Source organism: Siphateles boraxobius, unplaced genomic scaffold (assembly GCF_051911475.1).
Source record: "Siphateles boraxobius isolate OS27281-9 unplaced genomic scaffold, OSU_SipBor_1 24, whole genome shotgun sequence".
NCBI lineage: Eukaryota > Metazoa > Chordata > Actinopteri > Cypriniformes > Leuciscidae > Siphateles > Siphateles boraxobius.
This window is the reverse complement of record NW_027508855.1, coordinates 15,440,302-15,466,904: the sequence shown is the minus strand read 5'-3', so window position 1 is coordinate 15,466,904 and position 26,603 is coordinate 15,440,302. Positions and strand designations below refer to the sequence as shown.

At 35.4% G+C, this 26,603-nt stretch overlaps 2 protein-coding genes across 2 annotated transcripts; one reads left to right on the top strand and one right to left on the bottom strand.

Moving 5' to 3' along the window:
* Positions 1-714: 714 nt before the first annotated feature.
* On the bottom strand, positions 715-10,661 carry p2rx2 (purinergic receptor P2X, ligand-gated ion channel, 2). The gene is made up of 12 exons (XM_077241644.1): positions 9,781-10,661; positions 9,055-9,190; positions 8,751-8,822; positions 8,570-8,645; positions 7,728-7,824; positions 7,571-7,651; positions 6,564-6,702; positions 6,348-6,478; positions 3,149-3,239; positions 2,998-3,063; positions 2,674-2,751; positions 715-1,091 (listed from the first exon to the last, which is right to left on the bottom strand). The coding sequence occupies exons 1-12, from the start codon at positions 9,918-9,920 to the stop codon at positions 996-998; spliced, it is 1,203 nt and encodes a 400-aa protein (XP_077097759.1). The 5' UTR covers positions 9,921-10,661; the 3' UTR covers positions 715-995.
* On the top strand, positions 10,652-26,603 carry pes (pescadillo). Its single transcript, XM_077241643.1, has 15 exons — positions 10,652-10,821; positions 11,167-11,246; positions 16,546-16,699; positions 18,151-18,260; positions 19,303-19,474; positions 19,596-19,685; positions 20,627-20,743; positions 20,841-20,918; positions 21,011-21,100; positions 22,575-22,705; positions 24,499-24,624; positions 25,188-25,372; positions 25,457-25,596; positions 25,747-25,914; positions 26,277-26,603. The coding sequence occupies exons 1-15, from the start codon at positions 10,798-10,800 to the stop codon at positions 26,352-26,354; spliced, it is 1,743 nt and encodes a 580-aa protein (XP_077097758.1). The 5' UTR covers positions 10,652-10,797; the 3' UTR covers positions 26,355-26,603.

Here is a 26,603-nt window from a genome sequence, read left to right as displayed (position 1 = left end):
GCATGTAGGCTCCCGGAAAGGAGGTGATTTTTGGGAACAGATTGATCTTTTCCAGTACATAAAGTCACCATGAAATCAAAATGGACAAATCCTGTTTTTTAAATTTTTTATATAGTATTGCCATATTTAATATAAATAATTTATCTGTGCACATAATTAATTTTTTAAAACTCCTCACTTCTCTGATGATATGTTTACTGGCATGAGGGCGGGACAACCTGTCACTCACATGAGATCCACCAATAGCAAACGACCACAATGTACCAACCAATTCCAGAGGGATAAAATCAAGTCCCATTCAACATTTTTTTCTTGTCCGAGAAGCAGTTTTTCTCGGATATCCATCACAAAGAAGAACAGACTATCACAACTTCCTTTTCATACCAACTTTTAAAAAGAAAAGGTAAGACTAAGTTCAATGTCAAGCTTTAAAGTCAACATGAAATGAAAATCCGTCTGTTTTATTTTGTTTTCTGAGCACGCTATTCCAAAAAAAAAATATTTGTCAAATATTTTAACAGTCCGATCAAAATCAAGTGCTGCTTTTGGTCCTGGAAATCAAATCATGTGACATTGTATGAGACACAATATTCAATGAGTTTTTACTTAATGAATATTCCTTTACAGAAGTAAAACATTTCATGTTCCATGACTGTTCAAAGATGGAAGATGCATGCAAACCTGTTGTGTAGATGATATAAAAAAGCAAGTCAATTGTTGATCAGTGTTTAATATTTATTGAAGCGAAGCTACATATCTGGTTTCACGTGTTTTTTGAAGCTTTTCTATATTCAGATATGGCATCTTGTGCTGTATTCCACATTTATTTAGGCAACCTTGAGTGTCCAGAAAGGCGCCAAACAAATAAAATGTATTATTATTATTATTTTCCTCAGACAGGAAAATATCCAGTCCTTTAGGTATAAATATTGTACTATACTCTATATTAGGCATGGCATGCCGTGACTGGAACAGTTTTGGTGGTGGCGGATGTTTTACAGTGGCACACCATCTGAGAGGTCAGAGTGGGTGGAGCCATAACTTGTAAGCGTGAGGTCTGTTGTCATTGGCTGACTGGGTTGCTTGGAGACCTGGTTAAACAAAATAGAAACAGCTTTTGATTAACCTGTTCAAGAAAAAGAAAATAATCAACCATCATGTTCTAAATTGGATGACTTTCTTTCACGTTTTTTTCTGTGAAATATTTCTGTTTTGTGCTCCATGGAAGAAAGAAAGTCAATGGTTTGGAATGGCATGAACGCGAACAGATGATAATTAGAGAACATAACTATAATATAACATAATAAAAATACTGCTGATACATTTATAGTCTGATTTGCCAGACTCTTTCGAATATTTGATATTAGTCATATTAGAAATATTATGGAAATATTATCATATGGTTTTCACCAATGAATAAAAAAAAAAGGTAATTGCAACTTTTTACATGTAAACTAGCAAATATGTGAGTTATAAAGTCAGAATCGAGAAAAAAGACAGAATTGCAAGATATAAACTCGCAATTGCGAGAAACAAAATCTGAATTGCGAGTTATAAATTCAAATTTGCAAAATATAAACTCGCAATCCTGATTTTTTTCTCTCACAATTGTGAGTTTATATCTTGCAATTTTGACTTTATTTCTCAGAATTGCAGTTTTAATCTTAGTCATTGAGAGAATATGGAAAACCCTTTCAGACCATGCACCGGGTGCGCCGACCATTTTTCCTGTCGTTAAACTAGCAAAAGTGGATTCAGACCTAAGAGCACATGCGCTGTGCGCTTTAGACCATGCGCTTCGATCGTTAAAATAGGGCCCACAATCTTGCAATTGTGAGTTTATATCTTGCAATTCTGACTTTATATCACGCAATTATGACTTTATATCACGCAATTATGACTTTATAACTTGCAATTATGACTTTATATCTTGCAATTATGACTTTATATCACGTAATTATGACTTTATATCTTGCAATTATAACTTTATATCATGCAATTATGACTTTATATCTTGCAATTATAACTTTATATCTTGCAATTATAACTTTATATCATGCAATTATTACTTTATATCTTGCAATTATGACTTTATATCTTGCAATTATAACTTTATATCTTGCAATTATGACTTTATATCACGCAATTCTGACTTTATATCTTGCCATTATTACTTTATATCACACAATTATTACTTTATATCACGCAATTATGACTTCATATCTTGCAATTATGACTTTATATCTTGCAATTATCACTTTATATCTTGCCATTATGACTTTATATCTTACAATTATGACTTAATTACTTCCAATTGCGAGAAAAAAAGGTCAGAATTGTGAGTATATTTTGCAAATATGACTTTATTTCTCGCAATTGCGACTGTCACGCAATTCTGATTTTATATCTCAATTGTAAGAAAAAAAGTCAGACCTGTGAGATAAGTCGCAATTATCTTTTAATTTTTTTATTCCGTGGTGGAAACAAGCTAACCACACACCAGTTGTTAATAAAAGATTATTGGAATATGCTTTACAAGTGCATACTACTATGAAAGCGTTCTGCTTTATAAATTCACATTTAACTCAGAGTGAAAATTGTTTCAAAGTAAATCCAACACCAATTTTTTTTCAGTGTGTCAGTTCAATTTCTTCTCAATCCTGCTTGACTTACATCATCAAACTTCTTATCACTGAAGACTTCATTCTTATCGATAAACGTCAGCATGATCCAGTCACAGATGATTGAGCACTAGATGAGAGAAAATTAGACATTTCCTAAGATCAAGCATGAGGACAAGCTGTATGTCCATAAATGCCACTTTCCCTTTTCCATCAGGGTCACGCCAGATCAAGCGCTTTGAGCGAAACCTGAGAATCATTCCCATAATGCAATTTGCGAAGTGTTTATGCCTGCCATCACTGTCATTATCTCACAGACTCACACATTTTAACCTCAAATGACAATGTTTTTAATATGCATTCAGCAAAAACTTACAACTCCTACTGACGTCATGGCCGTGACTGTGTTGATGATAGTTGGAATCAGACTGAATCTTCCTGCCTGAAAGGAAATACTGTTTTAATATTAGACGTATGTGCAGTCAGCATTTCAGACAAGCACTAATGTACTTCCTGTATGGTCTCACATGTCCATGAACAATGACATCCAGGCGAAGCCCATAGGCTTTAATGAGTGTTCTGTACTCCACACCATCCTTATGGTAATATTTAGCAAACCTGAAAAGTAAAAAAAAATATTTTGAGAAACTTAATTATTATTATAATAGAATAATGATGGGACAACTATGTGCCCAAACTATAGATTAGATAAAATCATAGCATTTATGTCCAAACGTACCTTAGTTTAAAAATATTTTCTCAAAATCCACTTTCCAGGCAACAAAAGTGCATTTTGAAAATGGGTTAAAGGAGTCATATGATGCGATTTCATGTTATGTAGCTGTTAGTGCAAGTATGAGATCTGCAGAGTTACAAATCTCAAAGTGATAAACCTAAAGAGTTCTTCTTAATAAAAGTTAAAGGGATAGTTCACCCAAAAATGAAAATTCTGTCAGTATTTACTCACCCTCATGTTGTTCCAACCCCGTAAGACCTTCGTTCATCTTCGGAACACGAATTAAGATATTATTGATGAAATCTGAGAGCTGAATCACTCCTCCATAGGCTTCTAAGGGATTGAAACTTGCCAGCCTCGAAAAGTTATTAAAGACATCATTAAAATATTCCAAGTGACTACAATGGCTCAATCTTAAGTTTATCAAGCGACGAGAATACTTTTTGTGCGCAAAAACAAACAAAAATAACGACTTTATTTCAACTATTAATTTCCTTCTCTGTGGGCCTCTAGTCAGTTAAAGGTGCTATATGTAGCTTTTCTTCTAAAATGAATCCTTTTTTTTTATTGCCTGTGTGTGAAGGGGTTGTAATCACACATTACAATGACCACTTGTCGGGTTTTGCTATTACCTCTGAAGGCCAGTATTCCTATTTCTATGTGAAGGCTCCGGGTCGGATTTACCGCGAAATCCATCGGATGTGACGTGCATGCGCGCTCCCGAGCCTCTCTCCTTTTTATATACAGTCTATGCGACGGCACTGCAGCTAACTACATGGAGTCTGATAACACCAAAAAACGACCTGCCTCCAGCACAACACAGACTCCAACACAAACGCCACATAAATATAAAAATAAAATAAAAAATTTATATGCTGAAGCTCGTCAGGCCAAACGTGAATCGGATCAACTTTGGACGAAAACACGGATCAACATCGGCAGTGTTTGAATTATGGAGAGACCTCCGCTTAGTTTTAGGTATAGGTATATATTTAGGTAAAAAAACAGACCCGGAGTTGGCTTTCATCACTATTGTGATGCTTTCTCCGGTGTGTTGAAAGTCTCAGTGTGGCCGGTACCATGCGTGCTCGCTCTTGAGTTCGAGCACGCATGCGAACGCTCTTGTAAAAATTGGTTGCAATCTGAAACATCACCGCTAGAGGCTGCTAAAAACTACACATAGCCCCTTTAACGTAGTGTGTTTGGGTAGAGCTACGTCACACGTAGGCTCACTATTGGCCGACGCTGGTCATGTGTGTGATGCGTGTGAAGTACAACACAGAAACACTACGCTATTACACTTGTGAACTGACTCGAGGCCCACAGAGAAGGAAATGAAAAGTTGAAATAAAGTCGTTATTTTTGGGGGGGTTTTGTGCACAAAAAGTATTCTCGTCGTTTGATAAACTTAAGATTGAGCCACTGTAGTCACTTGGACTATTTTAACGATGTCTTTAATAGCTTTTCGAGAAACAACTTTTAATCCCTTAAGAAGCCTATGGAGGAGTGATCCAGCTCTCAGATTTAATCGAAAATATCTTGTGAGTAAATACTGACAGAATTTTAATTTTTGGGTGAACTATCCCTTTAAGGCTCCGCCATGCCTTCCTCAAACGCTTCGTTCAAACACGCCCCCACAAATCTACGTCTGTGTGTGGGGGCAGAGTTTCAAAACACTGCCCAAATGTTGAAGTGCAATAAAAAAAAATAATAATAAAAAAACACCGCCCAAATGTAAACGCAAAGAAAGAAGGCTTAACTTTTATTCTCGCTGTGTTAGTGTTGCTGCCATGTTTTTAACCTAACACCACATAAACAATGTATTCTGACTACTTTTGATTAATTTTAACCTAACTCGTTTATCATATTGATCTGAGAATCTTATTGATACCATATTGACATAAAATACAAAAAAGAGAAAGAAAATATTCCACAATGAAGGGCATTAAACATTACGTTTGGTTTCCCAAACTGAAGGAACTGCAGGGGGTTAATGAGTTCATGTAAAGCTAATAAATAATTAAATCACAAAAATGTCAAATTCAAAATGTAAACAAATCAGTACATCCTAAAAAGATAAAATATTTTAGTTGTTGACCTGCATGTGACCATTAATCAACATCAGAGAACCGTGTGTGAATGTTTTAGTTAAATTATTGACTTAGTTATTAAATATATTAGATCAAAAGGGGTTCAGCTGACTAAAAAGTATAGGAATTACAGCATTACATGTAAATATGATTAATATGTCTGAAAGCCTTCCAAATGCATAGTAATAATGATTAAATGACTCACTGAGGGATAATTCGAATAATAATTAAAATGTGTTTATCAGGAGTTGATTAGATATGCAATATTGAGAAAACACTCCTTAAAAGTGAAATGATTTCTGTACATTCAGTGCTCAAGTGCTGTTGCCTCTCAGTTTTCTATGTTATTACAATTTCACAAATCAAGAAGCCTTTACGAACATATATAAGTGATAAACCGAAAAGACAAAAAAAAAGATTTGGGGAGAATCAGTGTAATCATGTAATCAATAAAAATGTAACTGTAGTCTAATTATGAGAATTAAACCAATTAGAATAGTTATTTTTTAGAATCTGATTATGTAATCCAGATTACATGTAATCAGTTACTACCCAGCTCTGTTTATTAATCTTAAAATACAGCAAGCTAAAAATTATTCATTGAAGAAAATATTGATAATTGTATTTTCCTTATGCAAGATTATTTTTGATGGATGAAGGTTCCCAGAAAAGAGAACTTTACTTTAAAATGTGTGCCTTAACACATTTTAAAGTAAAGTTCTCTTTTCTGGGAACCTTCATCCATCAAAAATCATAAAAGTTAAGTTACGTCCATGGTATTGGGAGTCCTGCATATGCATCTTGCTTTAGTAATGTTAATGATCAACTGATCATCATTTTAAATGACAATCAATAACGGAAGTTCCTGTTAATTGTTCCACCAGTTAATAGTAGCCGTACCTGTCGTAGTATCCTGAGGTCGGCAGGTTTTTTCTCATGTCCAGACTTCTGAATGAATATGTTGGAATGCACTTTGAGGGATCCACATCAAAATCACACTTCCAGTTAATCAACACGCCAATTATTCCGCCCTAGACACATTAACACATACATTAAACTTACATAAAATGCAGAAAAAGTATTGGTATGCTGTTTTACAACAGACCGTATACATACCGTTCTGCAAAGTTCACTGAATTTCTCTCTAGCTTGCGCTGCGATGAAGCCCAAGCTGAACACTGGACAATAAGGGTTGGTCTCTGGGTGATAATGGCACCGTAACAACTTCTTTGGCTTGTTTGGTTTGATATTGCCCCTGTAAACCATAGACAATTTTACTTTAGATCAAAAGATTTTTAAGATCAAGTAACACATATTGATTAATTGACACTGTATATAGGAATTTCTGATCATTTTTTATTATAGACTGCTGCAGGGAATTTTTTTTTTTTTTTTTGGTAGGCCAAAACACGTAAACTTATTAGCGCTTCCGGTTCCATTGTCCTGAAGACAAAAAAAAGGTTGCTGTTTGGATTTAAATAGGAAAATGCTTGAGAGTCTATGATTGGATCATTATTGCAGTGATTATTATGTTTCTAGCATGTTACATGTTTGGCAACAGTATTTCTAACCCTAATTGATGGAGTGTGAAGCTTTTCATTTCTTAAACAGCCATGAAAGTGGTTGCACTGATGGAAATAACATCAAAATGTTTATTTCCAAGACGAGCATTCATTTTTGGTTTAGATCTTGTATTGATAATGCAAGAGTCCAACACTCTGTAAAGTCTCCTCCAGCACATCCCAAAGACTTGATGGTAGTCATGTGATCATGGTGCCGTTCCATATCCTACGTTTAGCTTTTTACTCCTGGAAGTTGTTTTTAGACTTCAAAATTCATAGAAATTCCAAGATGAACAGAATGCGTAAGAAACATTCACTTTTGCTGGTCACAGAGCTTATTTCCTACAATAATCCAAAAGACAATGGAAAAAATCTATCGGGTTTTTGTAGAGGGAACCTGTGTGATGCTAATTTACGAGTTGGTCTAAAAAATATGCCACTCTATATGCCTTTTTAATCACACAAAATTCACATTCACATTTTGGTAAAATGTTAAAAAGCATGGTGGCTTTGGATAAACATCCTGTGATTTATGAGATATTCTGAAACTCATAACCTTACCTCAGAACTTTAAACTTTGGGAAATGGATGGCATTCTTTATAAACACTGTGAAATTAATGGCTTTTTCCAAAGCTGGTTCCCTGTGGAGACAGAAAAGACATTTTAGTGCATTTCTCTGCTTGATTTTTGACTTATCAATTAATTAAATCGCAATACCTGACAACAGCATATTCCTCAATGGGACACCAGGTTTTGATCTCACAGGTCTTGAATGTGTAGTTGTAGTATGGTATACACCGTCCTGTTCTTTGACCTATTCAAAAACAAGTTCACATGTTGATATAAGTCATATTCAAACTATTCTGAGTATAGCTGAATTGATTTTGGTATTCATATTTATACAGTGGGTCATCATTAATTAATTAATTAATTATCGATGTTTTAAGTTTATTTATTTCGATTTGGATTTAAATACAAAAATAATAATTTTTGCTGCAGTAATTAAAGCAAAATCTGACAGTCATATACATTTTCTTTTTTCAATGTTGATTTTTTTTTTGTTGAGAAATTACATCAAATCAGAAGAAGTTTAATATTAAAGTCGGCATGAAACAGAAGTTGCGATTGTCTTTTCTTCCCTATTCTAATGACTCCAACAAGTGTAACAGTTTCTCAAACAAGAAAAAAGGGCAGGACTTGATTTTGTACATCAGGAATTATTTGAATAGTTGTGGTTTGCTATTGGTGGATTTCATGTGAGTGACAGGTTGCCCCGCCCTCTCGCCAGTAAACATGTCATCAGATCAGAGAAGAGATGTCGCTGCAAGAGGAAAGTTATTCTGCTTAAAGATTACATGGAAAAATGAATAAAAAATAATGATGTGCAAAGACAAATTATTTCCAATAAATACTGGAAAATTCCATTTAAAAAATCCATTTTGATTTCATGGTGACTTTAAATTAGTAATCTCAGCTTTTTGGACCCCACTGTATGTATGTATGTATGAATTATGTATGTATGCATGTATTTTTGTATGTATTATGAATGTAAACCACACCATGACCATCAAAATCAATTTCCCCTTGAGCGCAGTCAGAATCTTTTGTGCAGTTTGCATTGGCAACACTGTAATGCTGAAAAAGCACAGAAGAAAAAAATAGCTGTGTGACTCAGACCAAGCATTCCAACCAAAACATGAATAATTTGTATTTATATTGTTGTTTAGTTTTTGCTCTCACCTCGGCACATGTGCCCTGCGTCTGATCATATGTCACTTCTCTTCTAAGAATTGTACTAATGACATCACCACCCTGTGCGTGAAGAAATTATTTTGTTTCTAATCAATGTACAACCAATTAATATAATGCTGACCAAGTAAGAATATATATTATGATCTAGCAGGTAAAATATGATTTAATCACTCTACAGTATCTGAAGTAATAAAGGATAACTGGTCTGCCCTGGAAACTTTCTTCAAGTAAAAAACGGATGATAAAATGTTATGAATTTATGTACAGTTTATACATTTTTTTGGTCCCTCACCTCAGATGGTCTGACATATTCTGTCGTGTCCTGAACAGAGTCTCCCAGCATGGCCACACCTCTCATCTCAGTGTACACCGAGCTCTCTGGACGCGTCTCAGTCTCCTGATATGCTTTCTGACTGATAAACACATACCTGCACACATAAAACATAACAGAAATTCATCCATTATTTGCAGACTTTAAAAACAAAACACCTTCATGAGTATAACAGAATAAATGCTGCATGAACTACAAGATCAATATTAGAAGATTAAACATATTCAAAGATATAAATGAAAATGCAAAAACCAAAAATATGAATTCACAGACTTTATTATTCTATAAAACTTCTGTAAATCAGATATGAATAACCATAAGAACAACTAAGGTGTCATAATAAGATTTGACATTTCAGAATTTTTATACAAGGATGCATTAATCTCTATATCACTTATTTATTGCTATTGACACTTTTGTTGCATTTTTACTGCATATATATTTGTCTTCTTCAAGATACAGAAAAAAACTACATCAGTAATTTGTAGGCAAAGGTTTATAGTACAATCTCGAGAGACATTGAAATTACTCTATTTTGAGTTTCCATGTTGTTGTTCTGCAGTTTTCTACCTCACAGGCAAATATAATAAAGATTATTTATGACCAATTAAAAGCATCAATTTTTTTTATTGACAAAAGGTAATTTTTTTTGTTAAAAAACAGAGACAGAGAAAAGTAGATTCTTACCAAATGAAATATGTGATCACCAGGAACTGCACAGCTCTGTATATGACCCCTAGTTTTCTGTCCTTCACCACCATAACTTGTGGAGTCTCATAGTCCCAAAAACCCAGGAAAAAGTCTTTAAGGAATTCTAGACAACCCATTTTTATAAAATTCCTTACTTGTTCCTGCAAAATGAGTCTTAATCGTCACCATTCACCACTGAACTGATGCTGTATGGTGATACCCTTTCTGTACTACAGCTCTCTCTCTCTCTCTCTCTCTCTCTCTCTCTCTCCCCTTGTCATTTTTTTCTGTGGTTAAATATTGATTATGATCAAGTTTATTATTTTATTGAAAGAATTTAGATTTGTGGAATTTTACTAAAGCTTAGGCTATGGAACAATTGCAAACTTGATGATGAGGTGTATCTGTGTCAATGTATCTTTGTTGCATAAACAAGTAATAATTGTAATTTTAGATAGATAGATAGATAGATAGATAGATAGATAGATAGATAGATAGATAGATAGATAGATAGATAGATAGATAGATAGATAGATAGATAGATAGATAGATAGATAGATAGATAGATAGATAGATAGATAGATAGAAAAAATACTGTACATGAGCCTACATTTTACCACATTTTCAATTCAATTAGCCTATATATTCAGTGAAGCCTATATTGTGTTATAGGCTATGTATTGTTAAATAAAGATTGATAAAGTTGATAAAGATATATTTGGTATTTAAATTAACATATAAACATATTATATATAGTATATTAATATTACACATGCAGTTACAGTATTACACAAACATACGTATTCTACACGACACGTTCATGCATTTCTATGCAGGCATTTCTACGGGCGCATCCAATTCAAGGGTCCTACCGTCTCAGCCGACTTACGTCACACAAAACACGTGTGTTCGGAAGAAGCACGTTACTACTGGCTCTGATCTGGGATCTTTTTACCGTTTTAGTGCTATAGGTTTTATTTTAGGTTTTGTCGAGTGGAAATACCATCCGCTGTAATGGGCGGATTACAAAAGAAAAAGGTAAGGCAGCGATTCAGACCAAAACTGTCGGTAAACAAAACATGTGTTGATGAGCGCAAGGCCCTGCAGACGTGTGTGCTTAAACACATTAACGTTATACTGTATACATCTAACATTTTAAATATGCATACATATGATAAAGACATGTATGAAGAGCTACAGCATAATTGTGACTTGATTTTCAGCTGTTTGCTGCTTTGCTTGAAGAATTTAATAAGGGTTCTTAAGCCTAATTCATCATAAGATCCGACACACAGTAAAAATGGGTCTTTATTTCTGTATAGCAGCTAATCATACTCGAGTCATGTCAGAGCACTTGCTAACCTGTAATTTATTTTTGTGTAGTATGAGAGTGGATCAGCCACTAACTACATCACCAGGAATAAAGCCCGCAAGAAGCTGAGTCTGAGTCTGGCTGATTTCAGGTTAGTTAAAAAAACAAAGCATCAGATTTAACTAAATGTTCTATGCTGATGTTTTGGTCATTTTACATTCATCATATATTATATAATTAATTATTATATAATATAGCGCATAAAGAATATCACATACTTTATTCAGGGGTATGTACATATTAATTGAAGTGTATGTCAGTGGTTTTCAACTGCTGTGACCTTTGACGTCAGCAACAAAGTGTATTTAAAAGTTAGTTTTAAAAGATATTAAGCCTATTTATTTTGCCACCTTATCAACTTTATATACTTAAAAAATAAGTAATTGTATTAAGTATACTTAAAGTTCAATTGAATTTTATGTAGTAAGTATACTAATACTAATTTACTAGTGGTATACTTGTAAGTGTACTATTTTAATACTAGTCTAAATTGGCTAACTTTTTAGTGTATAAAAGTATACTTTTAAGTATACCTTAAGTGTAACAGTAGTGCACAACTAGTTTACAACTACGTTCTTCACTTGTACTGCAACTACAAGTGAACTTAGTATACTTGTAAATGAAATTAACATCATACTTGTAGTTTACTATTTTATATTATTTTTGAACTTGAAGTATACTACTATGTTCCTATTTAGGTAAATTTTTTTATACTTACCTAATTATTAAATATACCTTTAGCTGTACTTTGAGTATATTCGTATTTACACTACCAGTAGACTAGCATACACTAAAATTTACATACTCAGAATTAGGAACATGTCTTTTTTCATTATAAATCAATATATTCTGTTATATCTGTATATCAATATAACAATGTAAGCTGATAAGACAACTATATTAAAGTAGGGATTAGAGCCCGACCGATATATCGGCGGGCCGATATTATCGGCCGATTTTAGGCATTTTCCTAACTATCGGTATCGGCATTTATAATGGCCGATAAATGAATATTTTAAAAAATGCGGTGTGGTGATTCATGTAAGGGTGGCGCTGCCAATAAAGCACCTAAAAGCTGTCACAAGAACTGGCAAAAATAATGATTATGAATACAACAAATATAGCAAGGAGACATTTTAATTGTTTATTAATAAACAAGTGTTTTCAGGCAGTGTCAGCCAAAGATGAAGTTGACGATGCTGACTCGCGATCTTCAGTGAGCGCGCGCCAGAGAGAAATGCACATTTCATACGATTACATGAGTCTGTCTGTCTTTCGTTTTGAATTGTTCTGTTTAAAAGTAGACATTTCAATTTAGATATATTTCAATTCTCAGGTCTATACGCTGAGTTTCGGTTCATGAGACGGGCTCCAGTTCACCCGCAGGCGCCTCCGTGTCGAGATTATCTATCGTCTGCTAAATTTACTTCTTATAAATTAAATCCAGGCAAATGGCTGATGAAACATTGATTAAAATTAAGATACAATTAATACAAAACGAAATTCACTTTGAAACGAAAGGTTTTGTGCTTTCTGTTTGATGTCTATGTGAAAGTTTCAAAGCATTAGTGCCGCTTTCAGAGCGCTCACGTCCGTAGTGCTGAACTGTCGCGTCTGTAACATTGTTTTTTCCTCATAAATGCAAACACGAAAAATAAAATAAAATAAAATAAAATGAATATTTTATGTAGCCTGTGGAGACTGAGAGCCAACCCTTCTTCATCCGGTGGGTAGTAGCCTACTTGTGATTTGCGCAGTGTAATTCACAGAATTGATTTCTCTGCTACAAGCCTCTGTCACGTATTGTGTGAGCTTGTGACTATTGCAAGCGCGCAGCTGAGAAGTCCTGATTATATTGTCTGCTATATTTAGGCCTTCTTCTTATTTATTAAGGCAATTGGTTGATGAAACATTGATTAAAATGCGTGGCGCGAGCGATCTCCGACAGTAAACTGATTCTGCTTTGTCTAGGGTAAACAGCTGTTGCGACGCGAGCAGTAACGGCCGCGTCCGGTGTAGACACAGTGTTAAAGCTCATTCTGCCTGATAACGCTACGTTACAACATCAAGCAATATTCCAAAAATGTATATAATTATAACACTTTATATAGGGCCATTTTGCATTAAGAGTAGCCTAGTTTCACGTTTAGTACATTTCGCTTACTAATTGTTTAAAATAGTATAAAAGTACTGTACATATGTAATTAAAAACGTTTTCATTATGATATTATTCATTTTACTTTAGTAAAAAGATCTGAGTTCTTCCTCCACTGGTAGAGATTAGAGGAATTAAGAGTAAAAATAGAAGATAATAAGGTTTTGTCAGTGACACTTTTTATATATTTATTGATACAAGTTATGACTAAATTAAAAGACAAAGTCGTCGTTAGTGAAGATTATGCAACAGTATTTAGAATATAATATAATATAACATGCAATGCAAACTAGTTTGGTTACAGCTCAGCTGTATAATTCTCATTCTATCATTCCCCCTGCCTCCATTACATGTCTGTGTCACACAAGTGTTTGATTACCACATTTGAGTGATCATTGCAAAACGTGTTTATAAAATATATTTATTCTGTTTATAGCTACTGTGTAAAGTACCCATCAAAAGTTTGTACACAACAATAGGAAAGTGTCCAAACTTTTGACTGGTATACTGTACTATAATACACATAAATAATATTGCTACTGTATTATAATATACACATAAATAATATCGGCCGATATATCGGTATCAGGCTTTTTTTACTCCCTAATATCGGTATCGGCATCGGCCCCCAAAAATCCATATCGGTCGGGCTCTAGTAGGGATGGCCCGATACCATTTTTTTTCAAACCGATACGAGTACGAGTATTTACATTTGTGTACTTGCCGATATCGAGTACCGATACCGATATTTCTACCGCAAAAGTAACTATAGGCTCCCAGAAAAGAAGACCGAAGACTATTTTAGAACACAGGTTAGAAGACTGTTTTTATTTTCTTCTCTGCTTGTTTTAACAAGTCTAAAAATAAATAATAATGAGTAAAATAATAAATGTATTAACTAGGGCTGCACGATATTGGGAAAAAAATCACATTGCGATTTTTTATTTTTCTGCGATATATATCGCGATATGAAAACAATTTCACCAGATGACTTTATTAGCTCTCTTTGGAAAAAATGAATCATCTGAATGACTGGGGTGATTTTGTAATGGAGTAAATCTGCATAGCAACTATTATAGTTAACTAATGTAGTTAACTAGAGTTTAATAAATGGAACCTTATTGTAAAGTGTTACCGATGTGTTATGTCTCGTGAGTTCAGTGTTGGACAGGTCAGTTGTTTTAACCATTCATTAAAGTGAATCGGTTCAAAGGAGTCATTAGTTCGCGAATTGGAGGTGTAATTAGGACATCGCACAAGATTGGTCTCAACACAGAAAACATTTCATCACTGGATAGATTTTTTGTTTGTTTTGTTTATTGAAAGTGTGGTTTATCTGAATGTGTGGAACGCTTTTCAGAGAATATTTTTTTTAGCACAATTCACAACCAGTAGTTCAGGAAAAAAATATATCCGAATGCTTCACCTGAAACTTCACCTGAAACGTTCTTCCGACCTTTAACCATTGTGTATTCTCAAAGATATTCAGTCAACTCGATTCATTATATGCGCGAGGGAGGGAGAGAGAGCAAGACAGTTTGAAAACGGTGAGAGTGCGCGCGCGCTACCGGGGCTCGCTCTCTCTCTGCTGCTCGTTCTCTCAGTTTAACAAGCGCAGCAGTCAGTCATCTATCACTCACCGGTCAAATAAGGCTTTGGCGGCCGCCAAAAAATGTTCAATGCAGGAAGGGCATTCTGACTTTATTTTGAATTCTCCTGTTCGTTCAAGCTCAGAAATAAGAGAAAGACCACTGATCTTTGTGTCTGCCCGGCTCACAGAAAACAACGCGCAAGTTCCAGTCTTTTTACGCTTGATGTTTAAACACGACTTAAAAACACATGCAAATGATAAACTTTCACTTTATTATGGTTAAACTTTGCAATTAATCCGCGAATCGCAAGCGTTACGGGCCGTTTTTTCCCTAAGGCTTACATCGCAACACCCTGCGATGTGACTATCGTGGATGTGCACATCGCGATATCGATGTTAAAACGACACATCGTGCAGCCCTAGTATTAACACACAAACCACTGTTAATTTAACATAAAAGCAAGCAGTTACTGCGTGCATGGTCTGACATGACTGAATGCGCCCAAAGTGCGCTCCCTTAATAGTCTAATTCCTAAAAAGCTGACAGTTCATCGCGATCTCACACATCTGTTATTATCAATGAAGCTGACTGCACAATGAATCTTTCATAATATCCACACTTTGTTTGTTATAATTAGAGGATTTGCCAGCATACAGAATTCAGCACTGAACAAAAAAGTTTTGAGCAGTGAGGGGAGTCTATCTTAAATGCTTCTGATTAGCCATTGCGTTCAAGAAATCAACATACATGTCTGTGATTGGCTAATCGCTCAACGCTGCAAACATGTTATGAATAGAAACTCTGGCCTGTAAATCGTTTCTATTTTGTTTTAGTTGTTCTTCTTGCTTTTCTGCAACAGATGAATGAAAATCTATTAGTTTTAATATGTTGTATTCATAGATATGTCTAGTTTGCGGGAGTCCCGCGAATCGTTTTATTCTCCCGGAACCCGCACACACAGAGTGAGTGCATTACCGCCCGCGCCCGCGCTCGCGCTCGGCCATCAGATCTAGTGCCGCGCCGCACTCTTTTGCGTTGGGAGTGCACGTCCCTATGCCTCAGTTCACCTCGACAAAGCACTCGCGGCGGCCAGTTTCGTTTCGCAAAATGTACGTGGTATCGGGGCGTGGTATCGGCGAATTTTTATGAGTACGAGTATATGAGGACAGTAACGACCCGATCCCCGATGCCAGTATCGGTATCGGGCCATCCCTAGAAAAAAGTATTTTACAGGCTGCTCAATCAAAAGAGCAAACACAACTACAAGCCAAGTATACTGAGAATACTTATTTATACTTAAAGTATATTTTGATCAAAAGATTGAATACAAGCCTATAGGCCAAATATACTTAGATTTTTCTATCAAATTAAGTGTAATTTTAAGTATATTTCTGAGAAGTACATAAAAAGTAGACTGCAACTGCAATTATACCTATTTTTAGATTTAAAGAAGTATATTAATTGAACACTTATAATTTTATTTTGTAAGGGCAGTTATGCAGTTAGTTAGTTTTATCATTTTAGTATGTCTTCCCTGGTGTTGTTTATGAACCACAGATGTATGTATGTACTGTAACCTGCTCTGTTTCATATTTATGCATTTAAAATACATTTTGTATGAATACATGCATCTCATTTTATAGGCGATTATGTATATTGAAAGGAATCTATCCCCATGAGCCCAAACACAAAAAGAAGGTCAACAAGGGCTCTACAGCCCCTAGAACCTTCTACCTGCTGAAAGACATCCGCTTCCTCCTGCATGAGCCCATCGTGGGCAAGTTCAGAGAGTACAAGGTAAGAAGTCTGGGAAAGCTAAATGCTGCTGTGTGTTTGCAGCTGCGTTCTACGATAACATGATTGGTCGACTTTTATGACGTATTGCCTATATTGAGACTGAACTTACCGAGCATTCAAAACAATGCTGTGTTCTGGGCTAAATGTCCTCGTTGCATGTGCATAGCTACATATGAGAGTATTTTGACCAGCTGAGAACTCGTGAAGATCTTATAAAATGTGTAAAGGAGTCAAAAAAGCAGCAGAAATCCCTCCCGTCACACACAAACAATCTGCTGCAAGGAGACGTGGTTCTGATGCCTGTACCGAACTGTGATGGGCAGCATCGTGACTATGACAATAAAAATGCGTATACGCTTCACCATTCTGTCCTTTTTGGGGTCGCATCACGTCCTGTTTTTGGTTCATTTAGATATCTTTGGCCATGTTGCATTCATATTTCTGTCGAAACATACCAGAGTTCATTTGGAAGCGGACCGAGACCTGCTGTTTCAAAATAAGCTGCTGTTGTAATGTTAGCTGTAGTAAGAGGATAGTTTTGAATGCCATTGTTTGTCTGGAGCTGCTGGAGACTAACAACCAACTCTTGCTTGTACAATTTTTTGTTCTTCCTTGTCATTCGTTCGTTGCCGCTGCATTATTTTGCTTCATTTCATCTGATAAAGAGTCATCCACTTTATACATTGCATTTTGGGGGCGGAGCAATGAAGGGAGGGGTGTGTTAGTGTTTCTCAGAAATCGCTTACTGTACCTTTAACATAGTCATTTCCACTCAGATTTATTCAATTGTGCGTGTTAGTTTGATCTATGACAGGCACAATTAAATTAAGAACCCGCTTTTTAACTTTACATGAAATTGTATTTTTCATTATTTGTATTAAAAAAATACATGCTTTTGGTCCCTATATTGAATTATTTAGCTTTTTTTTATCGCATATTTGCAGAAAAAAAACGTATGCCATTGTGTCACTGTAGCCAGTGAAATCTCATAAAAATGTTTATACACTTGATTCGGTGGCTTAATGCCAGTAAAATATTACATATTTGTTGCCACATAAACAATAAAAAATCAGAATGTCATAATTTTTTTCCAGAAGTTCAATTTGAAATGGTGCAAGTTGCAAGAGTAACTTATCAAACTCTAAAGCTTTATCAACAGAACCTGTTTAATGGGGCGTTTAACCCTGTTTAACAAGGGGCATCTGACAACATGCCTTAAATTTTGCAGATTTCTTTTATTTTCATATTTTTTTAATATTAGAAGTAGAAGAAACCTGACACAAAAATGTACCCAGCTGATTATTAATCAATCAGTGTTAAATATCAGATCTTTTCATTCTTATGGCCAGTATGGCATTAAATTAATTTCTTTTGATCGACTGATAAATATCTAGTATTATTTGCACACCCTCAGACAGTCTGTGTACTCACTGTATATTACTTGATTCTAGATTTTTGTGCGGAAACTGCGGAAGGCTTATGGCAAGGCTGAGTGGGGTGGAGTGGAGAGACTGAAAGAGAACAAGCCTGTGTACAAACTGGACCACATCATCAAGGAGAGGTGAGCGAAAATGCAGTGCTGTCTGTGGCCTGCAGAGGACACACTTCAACTCTCTGCCTCAACAACAACAACATGCTGTTAGAGACTTTTCTGTGTGTCCAGGCAGTGTTATGTGATAAGCACCTATTTGTGTCCAAACACTGTTGTGAGTCTGGGAAGAGTCTCAGTCCCTGTCCACAAAACAGATCAGTTGTGAGAAATCCAAAAAAGTCACATAAGAATATGATACTTTAATTATCTTGGCCCGACTTGCTGTCTCGTAGACCGTTTGTCTCTTCATCCGTCCATCTGCCTCTGTTTACAACTGTTGCATCAGCAGGGTTTGGGTTTGGGATTTAGAATGTGAAGTTTTAATTTATTTATCCCGCAAGTAGAACATGCACTAAAAGTGCCAAATGTTCAAAAGTTTGGGGTCGGTAAGATTTTAAAAGTATGAAAGTATCTTATGTTCAACGAGGCTGCATTTATTGTGAAATCATTATAATATGCTGATTTGCTGCTCAACAAACATTTCCTATTATCAGTGTTAAACATTTGTGTTAAACATATTTTTAATGGAAACGATGCAGTTTTTTTTTTCAGGATTCTTTGATGAATAGAAAGTTCAAAAGAACAGCATTTATTTGAAAGAGATCTTTTGTATTATAAATGCCCTTACCGTCGTTCTTAATTTATACTTGCTGAAAAAAGTATTCATTTCTTTCAAAGAAAAAACAAAAAAATAATTGTCACTATTATGACTGGGCATATTTTCCAATACTACAACAAAGACATTGGTCTTGTATTTGCAATTTATAACTAATCACTAGAAAATAGCTTGACAAGTGCAGTCCTCTAACATCTACTTGAGTTGGGAAATTTCCAAAACTGTTAGTTAAACTTATTTTACCATAACTTGTCAAATCTTCTATAAAATCTGCCACCATATTTAGCTGCTTTATCTCAAATTTCACTAAGTTTTATTCAGCTGCCACATTGATCAACTTTCTATTTTTTTGTCATCTCCTTGTGTACAGTTTATAAAATAAGTTTGTTTTTCCAGATATCCCACGTTCATTGATGCTCTTCGAGATGTAGATGATTCCCTCTCTATGTGTTTCCTGTTCTCTACATTTGCTCGCACGGGAAAATGCCACGTTCAGACAATTCAGCTGTGCCGGAGACTCAGTGTCGAGTGGATGAACTACATTATCTCCTCACGCTCCCTGAGAAAGGTGTTGTATTACATATGCTAAGAGTGAAAAGTGTGAATAAAAAAAAAAAATATTATTAATTAATGTTACAGTCTATAATCAATCACTTCTCTGAGTCTTTATGATTTATTTTTTCCTTCAGGTTTTTCTTTCCATTAAGGGCATTTACTACCAGGCAGAGGTTTTGGGGCAAACCATCACATGGATCATACCATATCAGTTTGCCCATGATGTGAGTATAAAATAATAGATTTTCCCGCCGTATTTTACTGAAGTACCACACATGAAAAAAACTTGAAGCAGGTTTGATCCCAAATAGTGACAAAACTGTGATATTAATATTTAGACAGAATAGTACGTTGTTGTTTTAACAAATTAATACTTTTATTTGAAAAGGAAACATTGAAATTGATGGAGATAAGGACATTTATAATGTTACTAAAGATTTCAGTTTCAAATAAATGCTGTTCTTTTGGACAATAATTATCAAACAGATGTCATGAATAAAAATGTGTGGCAGTTTCCACACAAAAAATCAGCATTGATAATAATTGATAAAATCAGATAATAATTAGAAATGTTTCTTGAGCAGCAAATGAGCATATTAGAAGGATCACACTGAAGACTGGAGTAATGATGCTGAAACTTCAGCTTTGAGGTCACAGAAAATAATTGACATTTTAAAATATTATTCAAATAGAAAACTTTAGTTATTTTAAATTGTAATAATATTTCACAATATTACTATTTTAACCATATGTTTGATCAAATACATGCAATCTTGGTGAGTATAAGGAGGTTTCTTTCAAAAACGATAAAAAATCTTACTAACTTTTGAACAGTAGGGTATATTGTTACTGTTTGCAACGCACCAAGTTTGCATTTTTGGGTTGCACAAGTCAGCTGTAGGTAAAGGTTTAGTTAAATAGACTAATGAACAACTTTATTTTTTTTAAGAAATTTTGTTATTTGTATTATTATTATTATTATTATTATTATTAAGAAATTGGAATTATTTACAGTTGGTGTCTTTATCTTATTTCTGTTGTTACCCATGTTAAAATCATTGATCATCTGGGTCAGTGTCTTAGTGTCGTATGATGAAGTATTTTGGATGCTGAGGTCTTTCACGATGACCGTTTAATAACACACCCCTGTCCCTGTTTTCCTCAGCACCCTACAGATGTGGACTACAGAGTCATGGCCACATTTACAGAATTCTACACAACACTGCTTGGCTTTGTCAACTTCCGTCTTTACCAGACTCTCAACCTTGTCTACCCGCCAAAGGTATCAAATGTGCTTCCTTTAAATGCCTTTATATTATGCAGTAGCAGAATTCCTATTTCTTCCAGTTGGAAATTGAATCTCTTTTTTTCCATGTTAGCTTGATGGACAGGGAGAGATCAATCTCAAATCAGAGTTTGAAGAAGATTATGCCCTGGAATCAGAAAGCTATACTGAGGTATAAGACTAGTTTCTCTTTTCATATCAACATGAACTTGTGCCAAATATTACAGTGTGTTTGAAGACTTTCCTCTTCACATCTCCCTCCAGAAACTGTCAGCGTTAAGTGCCAGTCTGGCCCGTATGGTCCCATCAGCGGAGGAGGAGGAGACAGAACTGGACCATTTCCCTACTGAAGGGGTGAGCGAGTGACCGCTGTCTTCATTTTAAGGGATGTCACAGTGAGGAAATTTCCCCACCGGTTAATAAGCATGTGACGACACCGGTGTTAGCGATTACACCCGGAGGCGGGGTTTTGTATATGTTTTTCCGGCGTCAGGGAGCCTCTATCAATATGCAGGGTATTGAAATCCCCTTTGAATGCGTGCTCACTTCTCACTTTTGCTTTAGAATTCAAGTTTGCTCTTTCTCCATGCTACCTGGACTGAAAAATTCCCATGTTATTGTCTACAAAAGTCTGTCGAATGGATGCATTTTGCATCATGATTTTTGTATACTTCCACACTTTTGTACATTTTTGTATTTTGTGTAACTGATGGAACAGCAGTTTCTTTCAGATTTATTCATACCAGTCTAATTTGAAATGGCATCTATAAACAGAGGTTTTTCAGATTTTCCCTCACAGCGTTCTCTCCGTATTTCCGATTCTATGCAGCCTTTAGTCACTTCCTACAACACGCTGGATTCTTTACTGGAAACTGAAAGTAACTCACTCCTGCTAAACGTTTACTCTTTGAATTTTTCCACTCGGAAGCAATACAAGTCGAGACCATTGTAACTAAAAGTTTGCTAAGAAGTGTTTCCTGCTCAAGCACGGTGCTACTTATAGCAGACTGGGAGTGGCATTGGACAGTAACATATCCAGTGCATTGTGGGTGTTGAAATTTCCCTACTTAATTGGCAAAAGTGAAGACCACAGCCTTGTTTCTCTGTTTCTCTAGTCAGGTAGCAACGATTCAAATTTTTTTAAACATTTTTTCTTTCTACCACATAGGCAGTTTTGTCAATAGTGAATGACCCCTTTAAAACCTGTAAACTTACTAAAAACCAAATTACCAGTGATTATTTGGACAATTTATGTTATTAACATTGTTATTTAAACCTAAAATAGCTAAAAAAAAAATAGTTTGAGGCAAAAACAGAAGACATGAAAACATGATACAAAGTTAAAAGTTTTTAAATTTAATAACTAATAAAAAAGTTATTCTTAGAGTACCTTTCATAAAATGCAGCTCAAAGTGGTTCACAGGTCAGAATATAGAAAGCATTTAGCAGAGCGTTATTTGTAGCAAACTCAAAGCCGTCAGATTCCTGTCAGTTTGCTAAAGCACACGTGGCCTCTGTAATTACTGCAGCTATATGAATCCACAATAACTTTCCACTCTTCAAGTTCACTAAAAGAAAGTGTCACAAGACGCTTGTTATTTAGTCACACATCACAAGACAGTAAAGCATTTGACCCGTTGTTTGATTAATTGTTGTTTTGGACGGACCTCACATCATGTTCACTGAGGGAGACCGTTGCTATGGTTACACGGTGAAGGTGTTAAAAAAAACATTCTGATGAAACCAGCGTGACTGCAGGTGAACTTTGTCCTCGTTATTTAATGCAGCTTTTATTGAGCTTTATTTATATATGCACTTTCAAATACAGGAGGACCTGGAGAAGATGGAGGTGAGAGAGAAGATGGAGCAGGAGCAGATCAAACAGAAGAAGTTCTTTGAGGGCCTGAAGTTTTTCCTAAACAGAGAGGTTCCCAGGGAATCGCTGGCTTTTGTGATCAGGTGTGATACGCCAGCTCATTTTTACCCCACGTCATTCTATCTATGGCACTTTCCTTAAAGGGATAGTTCACCCAAAAATGAAAATTCTGTCAGTATTTACTCACCCTCATGTTGTTCAAACCCCGTAAGACCTTCGTTCATCTTCGGAACACGAATTAAGATATTTTTGATGAAATCTGAGAGCTGGATCACTTCTCCGGCTTCAAAAGGATTGAAACTTGCCGGCCTCGAAAAGTTATTAAAGACATCGTTAAAATAGTCCAAGTGACTACAGTGGCTCAATCTTAAGTTTATCAAGCGACAAGAATACTTTCTGTGCAAACAAAAATAACGACTTTATTTAAACTATTCATTTCCTTTTTTGTGGGCCTCGAGTCTGTTAACTTAGTGCGATTGCGTAGAGCTATGTCACACGTAGGCTCACTATTGGCCGACGCTGGTCATGTGTGTGATGTGTGTGACGTACAACAACAGAAGCTCTAGAGTCTACGCTATTACACTAGTGAACTGACTCGAGGCCCAGAGAGAAGGAAATGAATAGTTTAAATAAAGTCGTTATTTTTGTTTGTTTTTGCGCACAAAAAGTATTCTCGTCGCTTGATAAACTTAAGATTGAGCCACTGTAGTCATTTGGACTATTTTAACGATGTCTTTAATGACTTTTCGGGGCTGGCAACGGTCAATCCCTGAAGAAGCCTATGGACTAGTATGGAGGAGTGATCCAGCTCTCAGATTTCATCAAAAATATCTTAATTCGTGTTCCGAAGATGAACGAAGGTCTTACGGGGTTGGAACAACATGAGGGTGAGTAATTAATGACAGAAATTTCATTTTTGGGTGAACTATCCCTTTAAATAGGGTACAAATTGATTATGAAGGCATAAATCCCATGTTCCTCAGAGGTATTAGATATTTTTGATAATTCAGTAAAATTAACATGAAAATACTTGCATTTGTCCCATCTCAGTGGTTTTCGCTTTCTCAAATGTATGTGGCAATACAAATCATGCTATAATGTCATAATTGTGACTGTTTAATTGATATTCAGTTCACTGTAGAAGTATTTTTTAATTATCTAATTTTAACTAACAAATCATGTTGTTTAGCTGTTTCTCACACTGTTACTGCATAGGTTTTTCCTTTATTAAAAAATGTATCGTTCTCGGTGATATCGTACAGCATAGTGAGAACTCAAACGAATAATTGAATTTTCTCAACTTGTATTCATCAAGCTCAACTATACAACCCTATAATCAAAGTTATTGTAATCAAATAAAGTGATCTAATCAATATTTTTTCTTTAAATGATTGAAAATAAAATTGTAGCAACAACTATTAACTACAAACAACCTTTGCTAACAAAATAAATTAATTCAGGCAAAATTGTGTATTTTATTTGTGTGTGTGTGTGTATATATATATATATACACACCTAAACATTATTAGTTGTTTGCGGTTTTAAAACCTAATTACCTTTTCTAATGTGGGAATTTATATATTTAAATTATATTATTTTATTAGAAAAAAAAACCTGCAAAAGCTAAACAAATTAGGTTTTAAAATTGCAAACCTTGTATAAAAGAGACTTTTTAAATTTATTTTTATCTTCCTTAGTTTTTACAAAGTCCCTATTTGTGGAAAGTGCCATACGTTTACAGTGCGATTGGTTGTACTCTGATTTACAATTAACTGTTCATAGATGTGTGTGTTCTTCTAAGGCTATAGTATGTGTAGTTTAACTTTACCAAATGTAGTGTGTTTGTCTTTGAATAAGAATGTTTTCCATTGTGCAGGTGTTTCGGTGGAGAGGTGTCCTGGGATAAATCACTGTGCATTGGCAGCACATATGATGCCACAGATGAAACAATCACACATCACATTGTGGACAGACCCAGCATTGACAAACAGTACATCAACAGGTCTGACACCAACTCTCTCTGATTGTATGCATAATAATCAGGGCTCGACATTAAGTTTTTTGCCCACCAGCCACTGTGGCTAGTGGTTTTCCAAAGTTACTAGCCACTCAGCATCTTTACTGGCCACTATTTTGACTGATACCATGAGGAAAACTGCCATATAGATATTTTTTATTATCATCTCATAATTTGGCAGCAGGTATATAAGGCTGATGTCACTTTAATACCCCATTATACTGTTACACATGCATATTTTATTTCAACTGTTTACTTTAACTTAAAACATAAATGACTGTGTTTGCATGAATAGACGCAAAGACTAGCATTTAGACATTATTTTGTGTGTTTTGACTGTTTAAGCAAAATAAGCAGCGAAAAAGAACTCAATTTAGTGCTGAGGCGGCTTTATATTCACAACACTACATTGCACTTAATTTATAATTTCAGATGCCTTTTTAAAATGCAACAATTGAAAAAAGTATATATTATATAAAAAAATGTTGGTGGGTGTTAACATCAAGCCCTGATAATAATGTATATTCTTGCATTTCTCATCCTTGCAGGTACTACATCCAGCCCCAGTGGGTGTATGACTCAGTCAACGCTAAGATACTGTTACCCGTAGAGGAATACTTCCTGGGAGTTACACTGCCGCCCCATCTGTCACCATTCGTGGAGGAGACTGAGGGAGATTATGTGCCTCCTGAGAAGCTCAAGCTCATGGCCCTACAGAGAGGAGAGAAGCCACGTGAGGGCTTTCGCAATACTGAATTTGATATGATTTTGTGTTAATGTTGAGTGATTGTTGACTTCAAAAATGGACTCTTCACAGAAACGGAAGAAGACGAGGAGGAAGAGGAGGAGGAAGAAGAGGATGAGGACGACGAGGAAGATGATCAAAGTGAGGAAGAAGATGAGGTTGAAGATGAGGCAAATCTAGCTGAAATGGAGGAGAAGAGATCTCGGGGAAAGGTAAGAGTTTTAAATTTGAAGTTATTTTTGCAGTTTCGTTTTTTGACACCATTGACTCATTTAAACCCATGAAGTTAGAGGAATATGTTAAATAGATGTAGATGTAAAAGGAAAAGTGTAAAAGTTTGTCATGTGCTGGTTCTCCCTCAGAGCTTGTCAGTAAAGGTGACTCCTGGGAAAGCCAAAGCAGAGAACCGTAAGCGAGCCGCAGAGGAGGAGAAAGCAGAGGAGAAGAGGCTGGCCATCATGATGATGAAGAAGAGAGAGAAATACCTCTATGACAAGATCATGTTTGGCAAGAAGAGAAACGTCAGAGAGGTAAGATTGCGTAGTAGTTGTCAGGTACCATTTTACAATCGTATATAGTCTTTTGTAAATAATTTTTAAAAGAATTGTATAGAACTAGACCCATTTAACAGAATAATGAGCTTTATTTTATTTCCTAGTGTTTTTTTTAAAATTATTATTATTATTTTATGCAGTAAGATAAAAGTCTATGATGTTGAAAATGTGTGCTGTGGTTAATGGTTAAACGAGTAAATGTAGCACTAATTAAGAGCTTGAACAGTGGAGGTCAAAGACTTTTAAAAGGTGCTTGACCTACATTTGGCTCATAGTTTAAACTCCAGTGACCTTGATCGACTTTATTGTTCATGAATCTAATGCACCCTTTCTAACAGGCTAACAAGCTAGCTGCTAAGAGGAAAGCCCATGATGATGCCAGCAAGGAAGACAAGAAGAAAAAGAAAAAGTGCTGAGGGGCTGATTTTTATATGTATTAAAGTGCTTTTTCCCCCTCTGTGAAGAGACTTGGAGGAGTGTTTCTTCTCTTGTTTCAGCTCCTTGCATCATTTAATGGGGATTGTACATGAATCACTGAACTTGATGTCATTTTCAATGACTACCGAGCTTTCATTCTGCATTTATTTAGTCTGTCTTTGTGTTGGGCCTAACTTTGTTTGACACATTTCTAATAAACAAAAGATTATTATTATTATTATCTTAAA